Below are 10601 nucleotides of genomic sequence, written 5' to 3'. Positions count from 1 at the left end.
TGTGCAGTGGGGAGTGTGAGGTGTTTTTGGGTGTGTAATCGTGTATGGCAGAGGGTGTGGGGATGGTGGAGTATGCATGGGAGTTCCCCATCTCCACCGCCCTGAGCTGGTCAGCACCTTCCCCCACCCCACAAAAGCCTGGAACCAACACATCTTGCAGTGCCTCCCTACCACCACCAACTGTGCGCAGCCCCAGCCCACCCTGCACCCACTCTGGACTGACCCTGACAGGAGTGAGCCAGCTGGAACCTGTGCCACAGCCCCAACCCCAGCTCGCCCCATGCCTGCTCCACACCGCCTGCCCGTGGCACATCCTGCCACCCCCTGGGTACACAGCAGGGCTGAGGTGGCTCCATGGCTGGACTGCCTTTGTAGGCAGAGCAGGTGGTGGCAGCTTCTTCCATCTGCCACCCATGCCACAGCCCCGACCTGCCCCACCCCACACCTGCTCCAGACTCACCTGCTCGCACTAAAAAGTGGCAGCAGCAGTGCCGGCCAGGCAGAAACTGATGCTCAGCATGGGGGGAAGTGGCCCCTCCCCCTTGCCACTGCCCAGCGCTTCCTGCTACAGCTGCCCAGAGCCTGTGCCTGGGCTGCCCTGCATCTTCTCTCTGCTGCCACTGCTGCCCTATGGGGCAGCCCAGAAGTGGTGGTGATGGCAGCAGAGCCACAGGGCAGCCCAGGCATGGACTCCAGACAGTTGTAGCAGGAAGTGCTGGGCAGAGGTGAGGGGGAAGGGCCACTTTTCCGTGGCCAGTGCTACTGCTGCTGTTTAACATGAGCAAGCGAGTCTGGAGCAGGTACAGGGCAGGCCAGGTCGGGGCCGTGGCATGGGTCTCCACTGGTACTGTGGGGTTGTGGGCAGTGGCAGATGGAAGAAGCTGCTATTGCTTGGTATGCCTAAAAAGGCAGTCCAGCTGTGGAGCTGCCCCAGGGGGCGGCACAATGCACCACTGCTGGACAGTGCTTGCGCCAAGTGGGACGGAGAGGCCAACTGGGGGCTAGATAAAGCCTCTCCGTGGGCCACACCTGGCTCACGGGTCATATTCTGTCCACCCTTCTGCTAAACTGACAGCTCCAGAGACTGAAGTCTTCTGTTCAACAGATCAGGTACCACACAGGCAGCTGCAGCGCAAGCTTTGCTACATTGCCTGAAATACCTCAACATTAATTGGGAAGGGTCATGTTTAAATACTTGGCTCCACTGATGAGACTGCCCATAGCTTTCCAGTTAATACTGTGAATATTGTGAAGCAGCTCTTATTGCTGGAAACAAGGACATCAAGCAGCCTCAGGTGCATTAACAAAAGCGGTAGACCACTAGCAGCCTTGGAGAGAATCCAACCAACACTCTAAAAACTATGATTTCAAATGCAGTGTTTAAAATTACATTTTAATGGACGTTTTTTATAGTTAACGTATCAGATATCATTATATGCCTGCATTGTTCCTAGTCTCACTTTTGAAATGCTTTGAATCAGACACAGGAAACTGAATGGTGTCCTCCATCTCTCTTAGCTACTTGTATACATTTTAGTGTGTATGAAAGTATTATTGGCCTCCATTATAAAGATGGAAACTGAGGCGCAGAGAAGCTAAGGGACTTACACAAAATGATACAAGGAGTCTGTAGCAGGGCAGCAACTAGACCTCAGGTGTCCCATAATTTAGCCCAGTGCCCTAACCACTAGGTTATTCTTCCTCTTTTTTTGGAGACCTACAGTATCTCTCACCCTACCAGCTTCATATCTTTTGCCAATCAAGGCTAACAAGCTGCATTTGTAGATAGACCATTTTCCTCACCCGTATGATCTCTCATTTGATGTTCAGGGATAAGGAGTTCCATCGGTTCTATGAATGAATAGTTCCCACAGTTTTCTTTATATGCTGACTCATGGGGGGGTTTAGGGCTTTTTTTTTTTCTTTTGTGTTCTTCATTTGTGTGTTGAGTATACAATACATGTCCTGTCAATTATATAACATGTATATGAACACATGGAATCAAGCTCAGATGACTATTGTACTTGTTTTCTTTTTTCCCCCACTTTGTTTGCTTGGGTCCCCAGTGCCTCTGAGTGAGACATAGTTGCACAAAGGTTTGAGAAATGAATATATGATATTGCTATTCCTATATTAACAGAAAGAGTCCAGGTGTTTTAAAGCATTTATGAAATTGCCCGATTTACTCTCATACAGAAACCTACTGACAATAAGTTTAAGCTTTGCATCGAGGCTGTAAAAGATTTGATTATATTAACAATGCTAAGAGTCATGAATGTCATAAATCTTAAGAGAAAGGATGCATATGTCACATATAATGCATGAAAAAGTTGTTCTTTTATCATGGATAACTTACCATTGTGTAGATACTCTGCTGATCAGCTATTCCATTATTTGAATAAGTATCTGATGTCTTGTTTTCTTTCAAGAAGGCAGGTGCAGGATGAAGCAGGAAGCCTGCCAAGAAAGATGATAAATTGCTATTCGGTGCTAGGGACAGTGGTTAACATTAATGCAGTGCAGCCAGGAATTAAAGCAGCTAGTATTAGTAAGAAGAAACAAGGAAGAAAATAACTTCTGATCCCAAATATAGGAGCTTTACTTCCTTTTTTTAAAAATTAGCATCATATTTACTACACAAAAAAAGTGTTAAAGTTGTTTGGCTACAGACAAAATCCACTAACTACAAAGAACAAATAACTGATATGCAACAATTCGAGCAACTACCATTCCAATACAAATGTAACCTTATACACTGAAAAAAACTACATTCCAACAAAATTAGACAAAAAAAAATGCAGGGAAAAATGAAGGGCCAGATCGTGAAGCCCCTACTCATGTGGGCAAGTAGTTATTTGCTTAAACAATATGACTAATCTGATTAGTACTGTGATTCTCACCCGGGGTGCTGCAGCACCCTGGGGTGCCTTGAGATGCCACACAGCACTGTTAGGTGTGCAAACACGATTCAAAAGATAAACCCAGAGATTTCAAATAGGATTCCACAGTGTTAAAAACAGCTGGCTGTGGGCTTCCTAAGTTTTTTCCAAAAGAACTACTCTATTATTTTTTCTATAGTCAAAAAGCGAGTGAAAACTAAGAGCTGGCATTTTCCAATGGTCTACCGACAGGTTCTCCGAGTCTAAAAAGATGGAGAACCTTTAGATTAGTAGTTCACAACCTAGCCAAAAAAAGATACGAGTTTCCCTGTGTTGTATACTAGACTTTGCCTTATTAAATTTGGTTTTTCTTAATCTAAAAAAGTACCCCCGCAATGATTTTCAGTATAACAAAAATTGTAAGCCTTCACAGCAAATCCAGCATGTTACTCCAAGTCTTAAACTGGGTATTATAAGAACCACAGACTAATTAAAAAGAGCTTTTAGGCTGATGAGCTGATAACCTTTCAGATCCTCAAAGTTGCAGGACTCGCATTACCTTTTGAAAGATATGCAGTATGGTATCAGCTTTATAAAGGTTATTAACTCATTAAACAAATTAAAATAAAAATCAAGTAACCTTATTATCAAGATGATAATTCTAAACAAAACCTAAGGCAATATACCTGCCAAACTTAAATCAGATCAAGGTCAAATCAACTACCAGCAAGCCAGTTTCAGCACTGAATTGGAATTAAATAATCAAATTAGTTAAATTACCATAGACATATGAAAAATAATCAACCCTTATAAATTCTAAGGACTATTTGAAGAAGGTGGCCCTTTATTATTTTTTTGATCATTCCAAAGCACAGAGAGATTTTACCTAAGCCAATCAACTCTATAACTAAGATCTGGCTAAATGTTTTAAGACAAAAGCCAAATTATAATCTAATGTCTGACCACAACAACAAAGCAAATGACAAAAAGGTCTCAGAATTTTACTTTTAGGTGGCTACCACTTTCCACCCTCCCAACAGAGCTGTAACACAGGCTTTACTAGAACACTCAAATAGTACATTCATACCTCATCAGACACCACTATGGAGCAATGCTGTGAAAACGCTCCACCCACTCACCTCTGCTCCACAAGTGGTGAATGCCAAACAATTGTCACACAGCTGCTGCTTTTTGCTGTGTAACCAGGGCATGCCTAGTGCTGAGCTCAGTCATGGACATACTCATGACAGCAGCGATGTGATTTTATTGGGCCTGTGGTGCATGTGGAACAGAAGTGAATGGACAAGGCATGTTTTCACAGTGGGTTCTCCAGCACCACCCAATGCAACATAAATATGCCCTTAATAAGTAGGGATTTAATAGCTTTATTGACTAGAAATTATAGATAACAGTTTCCAACCTCTCTTGGACTATTAAGGCACACTTTAATAGGGGAGGCAATGTTTAGGGCTACTTAAACCTGGGGAACTTTTTTTGTGCCTCCCTCAAATAGATTTGAAGGGTCCTCATATACAAACACAACCACATGGCACAGTCCTCAGAGCCCTCTGAATATGCAGAGTGTCACAGGGCACTGAAGTGCCCTGCTCCTAGGAAAAGGTACAGGTGCTGGTTGCTGGGGCAACCGCAGTCAGTCAGCTGACCAGAAGGGGGCAGGGCCTGGCCTATATAAACAGCCAGGCTGAGGCCAAGCAGGCAGTTCCCCACTAACATCCATGGGAGAAGGAGCTCTGCTGGAGTAGGCAGTTTGATGGCCTGGATAGCTTTGGCTTGAGGATACTGAGAGGAGAATGCCCTGGTAGGGATCTGACTGATGATTAGCCAGGTGGCATAGAGGTTTACATTTTGCCAGGAAGCTTAGTTTGAGTTGTAGCCAATTGGCTTATGGTTTTGCTTTGGTGTTACACCGGAGGCCTGGGTGAGGCTGTAGGGGTTGGAGGAGGCCTCATAGGAGCTCCCCAGTACTGTGGGGGTTCCTGGCACTGGAGAGGGCACCGTGTTTTGGGGTGTATTGACCCTGGCCCCAGTGGAGCAGTGTTGTGCGGGAAAAGCCCCAGTGTGGGGGCAAGTGAGAAGCCCCAGTGGGGTGTAAGACCCAAAAAGGTGGGTTTGGGGGCCAGGCATGGCTACGGCCGCCTGAGCCGTATAGGAATTGTAGACCCGGAGGGGATTTAGGGGGCCAGGTATGGCTACGGCCACCTGAGCCCCAAGCGTGAGAAGAGCCCAGGGGAGGGTGCACAGGAACAGGAGCCCTGGGGAGGGGATTTGGGGGCCAGGCATGGCTATGGCCACCTGAGCCCTGTTCATGAAGCAGGGCCCCAGTGCGGGCGGGATGGTGAGAGTGCCCCGGTGGGGCACGGTCGCAAGAGAAGCCAGAGAGCGTCCGCAGGGAACGCGGGCATCAGTGAGAAGAGACCAGGGAGCGCTTGTTGGAGCGCAGGCTAAACGGTCGCAAAACAAGCCCGGGAACCCATGAGGGTGCGGGCTATAATGAGGCAAGCAAGGGGGCGCTGGGAGGGCGCGGCAAGAAAGTTTGATAAGACAACGTCCAGTACACCTGAGAAGTTTGGGGCGTGGTATTGGGGGTGGTAGGAGCCACTCATAACCCTTAAGGCTTTAGTGCACGGGGTCAGTGAAGACAGGGCACAGACTGGGGTACCGCGTCCAAGGGATCGAAAAGGCAGCCTCCCATAACACTAATACCATCAAAGACGTGGCAGGTGAGAACGAGGGTGCATTTATACCAACTTGGCACGGTAGGGGGCACTAGGAGAGATCACGGCCACTCCTAGGACCCCACCCCGTGACCCAGAGAATGGGGGACAGGTCTATTCCACCTATTAAGTGCATAAATGGACACAGGCATCTACCTATAATTCTATTCTACCACGTACAAGTACCTGAAAAACAGGTATTGGAAAAGGTGGGTGTGCCTTCCTTACTGCTTTTTTGTGATTCAGTCTTAAAGTAAGGTGTCGGTGGATGCATCTACATGAGATGTTTACTACAGAGCTGCTTACTTAGTTCCGCAGTAAAGACTTGGAGTCTACATGTGCGGCCCTCTTAAGCCACAGTAGAATAATCAATTCTGCCATAGGTTAGGACTTGTAAATAAAAGGACTATCCTACGGTGGAGTTCTTTACTGTGCCACAAGGCATGTGTAGATGCTGACAAGCCTGGCTGGGGTGCAAGGGTGCTTCAGTGTTGGGGCTGCCTGCCGGTTAGCCCTGCACCAGAGCAGTCTTGTTTCCCAGCCACCTCCTCCACAATACGCTGAGCCTAGTCAGAGCAGCCCCAGGCTGGCAGGCTGACCCCCAGGAGCAATAGACATTGGCATAATATGTGCCAGAGTTTATTGCTTTGCATTCATTCTACATGTAGATGCACCCAGTGTGTATTACAAAAGTAGATGCAGTATAGATTTTCAGGATTTGAACAGGGTGGAATAGACTCACACTTACGTTTCTATATCCATGTAGATACCTAATAATCAGAATAGAATTTGGCTGTTGGATTCAAGGAGCCAGGCAGTAATGTTGTGCTAACCCAGCACTTCTCCGTAGTGAGCCTTCTTCCAGTGCATCAAAAACTGGTATAATTTGCTGTTCTGAAAGGCAAGTCTTTCTGGTAGTTTCTTGGCCTTGCTCTTGGCTCTTATGGTTTGCAATCTTTGCTTACTCTGCTTCATATCACCTCTCCCCAGCATCTTCAGACAAATCAGGTGTGAGGCCTGCCTTACAGTCACCATTATGTAGCTTCAATTCTGGGAAAAGTCCTGTTCAAATCAGGAATTCTAAAAATATTCAGTGTTTGGTATACTATGGAGACTGTAAGCTTGTGATCACCCCAAATAACCAAAATCCAAATGCATGAAACAGCTGCTGAGAAGCCTGGTGCAGCCTTATATATGTGAGAAATGACACCAGGTCACCAATTTACAGAAAGTTGGACACAATATAAGAAGTCTTATAGAAAATAGTTGATTGCTAGGAGTCTTTTTCCAGCAACCAGTCTCTCTCAACATTCATCCATCAACAAAATTAGAAATAAATTGAACAACTTATGATCAATGCCATCATTCTTCTTCCAAAAAGGCAATTTACAGTAATCTTTCTATTTTGGAATTGGGCCATAAGTCAAACAGCTTATCTCCAGGAATCCTCTCAATAGAGAAGAGCTACTTTAAACCTATCAAGATGAAACCCATTTAAGAAAAAAATTCAAAGTTTATATAGTGACTGTATTCCCACATATGCAATTTCTCTCTGTCTGTCAAGAGTAATGCAAGCCTTTTAGAATTAAGACTGCAAGAGTGTATCCTTCTTAATCTTCTCTACAATTACTTTAGACCTACTTGCTATGTCATGGAGACAGGAAGTTTAGGGGGTTAAAATTCAGCCAAGATTGAATTGTTGATTTTTCTCTGTTCTTTCTGCCTCTGCCAATTCAAACCTTTAAAAATTATTTAGCACACATAGGTAACTTCCCAACTTTATTAGCAGTGTGCTATGTTTGTGGCCACATCCCAATTTATCTCAACTATAACAAATTTTTGTTTTAGTACTGGTGATTGCCAGAAGTATTTTGCTTTATCACATGCAGTGGATGGCTGGACACCAAAGCTGACAAAAGCCTCAAAATATATTTCATACCAGTGTGATACTCTAAAGCAGTAACCCTTAGGGACAGAATAAAGCTAGGAAGAAATTTAAGACAAGACATGCCTCTGTGTTCGAACTTTAAGTTACTATAATGATACAGGGCATGTATGATGAGTACTGAACATAATATGGAGAAGCTAATTTTAGTGTAGATACAAATTGTAGTTAATGCCCCAGTTCTCCTTTCAGTAACACTCATACAAGTCCATAATATCAACTGGATAAGTATAACTGATGAATCTGCCCATAAATTCCTCAGTTATATATGCAGTATTTCAACATTTTAGGGTTATTGTAAATAATCTCCTATTATAGGTTGATGGATCATGCGTTTCCTTAATGTTATGATGGTCCTTCTATCAATAAAATCATTACTGGCCTGATCCTACAAAGTCTTCCTACCAAGCATGGTTGCTACATGTGGTAACAAGAAAGTGTTTGTAGAACCAGGTCTTTAATGGCTTTCTTAAACGAAGATTAAATTAAAATAACTGATAGAAAGGCAGCCATAATGGTAAGGAACACACATTTTCCATTCTACCTATAACAGGAGATAAGGGTTATAGGCATAAACATGCCAGGTAGGCACACTTAGTAAAAAGGCACTTGACTTGCTATATCTTTCTAACTTGCCATTTTTCAGCCCTTTCTTTTAGACATCTTTAGACTAGACATATGTCCTGGCACAGCAGTTCTGCTTCATTGGGCAAAACACACATCAGCCATTGACCTGCCCATTGATCTTGTGGGCCAATGGGCAATGTGTTCTTTCCTTCCACCCCAGTAATCTCCAGGAAACCTGGAGATTGCCAGGGGTAATCTCTGCAGCCAAAGAACCCCAACTTTCCCCACTTCCAGAGACATGCCCTAGAGATCCCAGGGGCAAATCTCTGGAAGTAGGGAAAACTGGGACACTCCAGTGTGGTACACAGTCCCAGGGTTGTGGCCACTAATCAGCTGATAAAAATGGTCATGGTGACACAAAGATGATGAAAAGCAATGTCTGTTTCTACCCTTAAACCTTCAGTTTAGGTTCCTTAGGGCCATAGCTTGCTCTGCCTCACTACAAATGAACAGGCCCTCTACAAAAAGTGACAGCACAAGCAGGAAAGTGCAAGGGTAAGACATACACCTTCTCAGCACAGCAGTCTCTGATCAGCACACTGTACAGATGAGGTGCCCACCCCCAAACATGGCCCTTACCATTTGTTAATCCATGAGAGTACTATACCTCTCACTTCATTACTATTAAGTAGCCTCTGGCAAGGGACTTTGCCTTAGGGCACATCTATATGTCTATATCTATATCTATATCACATTAGCCTATTTTAATGTGCATTAAGAGGTCACTTTAAAATAATGCCATTTAGTTAATGCATATTAAAATAAGCTAATGTTCATTAACCATCACACGTACAGTGAGGCTGCTCTTAAGCACTGTAATTACAGCGTGTTGGATTAATTGAGTCTGCCGGAACATGGTAATTACCACATTCCAGCAGACTCCAGCATCACGTGTATCAGCATCCTTGCACTGAAAAGTGGTGGCAGGGGGACTTTAACTAAGGTTCATTTGATGAACTTTAGTTAAAGTGCCCCTGCCATCATTTTTCAGCACAGGGTCGCTGATACATAAGACAGTCTTGGAGTTGCTCTAATTAAAGTGCCTCCCCACCCTTCCCAGAGCATGTGTAGAAATGCCCCATACTCTTTAAGACAGGCTAATGTGCATTTTCCAAGTACCTCACAATGGAGGGCATGTATATACATGATCTAGGAGTGGAGCAGGGGAGAGCACTTTAATTAGTGTGGCTCCAAGACCTGCTGTAATTAAAGTGCTCAGAGCATCAATGTATCTGCATCCCCATGCTAAAAAATGGCAGTGGGGGTGCTTTAACTAAAGCTCATTGAATGAGCTTTAGTTAAAACACCTCTGCCTTCATTTTTCAGCACAGGGATGCTGATACATGTAATGCTGAAGTCTGTAATTACCACACTCCAACATGCTCTCTGTGACTACTCTGCTTAAATAGCATAATAGTCACAGGAATCCAAGGATTTTAATCTCAATATTATTTATTGGTGTATTATTTTGCACTTAAGTAAAAATAAATAAGCTTATCAAGAATAACCTAAATCTCCTATATAAATTTTGGTGCCAGAGTGCCAGTTTTTGGTATAACTCCTTCCCTGAAAGTGCTACATCTGCACTGCTTCATCCAGGGGTTCTCTTTACACTAGAGAAACCCACAGGGAGATTCTTAAACCAGCTTCCTAGCTATTTCACATTTCCACAGAATTGGGTGGTACGCATCTCTGAGAAAAATACAAATTATTGTCAAAATCATGGCATGGTTTAAACTAATAACTTGCTCTATCTAATGTTATTACATGAATACCTGAATTTAAATATCTTCTTACCATTGGCATCTAGGGCAGTAAATCCAATAATATTTTTTATCTTAAGTGCTGAAATGTCTTCTATGGCATTGCCCCATTCCTTCATATTATTCTGATTACCAGTGTCTTGATCTGCCTTTTCCCAGTTCTGGTGATCCAACAAGGAAAATCTGACTTCAGTAAGAGATTCATCTTCACTTATACATCCAATACTCAAAGACACTGCTCTTTGGGAAGCTTCTGTTCCAAAACAAGAGAGATGATTCCAGTAAGTTATATTGACTGGGTCTGAAAAGAAGTATGTGACGCACTGGGATAAGGTAAATTCACTTGCAAATAGCAGCCTTATTGGGAAGAAGAAAACATTGGTTAATAGTCAATACAATCAGAATAGAATCACTTCCATTCTAGATTCCTAAAATTGAAACAGAAGAAAATTAAATACTGAAAGCATGAATCTCCATTGCCTTTGCAGCCCATCTGTTCAATTACAACCTCTACAAAGGGTGCAACTACACGTCTCCGTACAGTGACGTTGCTACAATGCCATGATTTAGTACTTCCTTTTGGAAGTACTAAGCATGGTGAAGTAACTGACCATACAGCACCATGCATGCAGCACACAGTTAGATTTTGCTG

The 10601-nt window shown here is 43.8% G+C and overlaps 1 protein-coding gene across 3 annotated transcripts in view; it reads right to left on the bottom strand.

The window, feature by feature from the left end:
• Positions 1–10601, bottom strand: part of LOC109296122 — a 215534-nt gene that overhangs the window by 48396 nt on the left and 156537 nt on the right. For 2 of the 3 annotated variants that reach the window (XM_019515354.1, XM_019515357.1), the window contains exons 7-8: positions 9984–10202; positions 2357–2457 (exon numbers count right to left, since the gene is read on the bottom strand). In XM_019515354.1, coding sequence (XP_019370899.1) covers positions 2357–2457; positions 9984–10202 — 320 coding nt within the window. The remainder of the gene's footprint in view (positions 1–2356; positions 2458–9983; positions 10203–10601) is intronic. The other variant, XM_019515355.1, reaches the window with a different exon arrangement.

This window comes from Gavialis gangeticus, unplaced genomic scaffold (assembly GCF_001723915.1).
Source record: "Gavialis gangeticus isolate Ggan-Ray unplaced genomic scaffold, GavGan_comp1, whole genome shotgun sequence".
Classification (NCBI taxonomy): Eukaryota; Metazoa; Chordata; order Crocodylia; family Gavialidae; genus Gavialis; species Gavialis gangeticus.
This window is presented reverse-complemented; position numbering and strand designations above follow the sequence as displayed.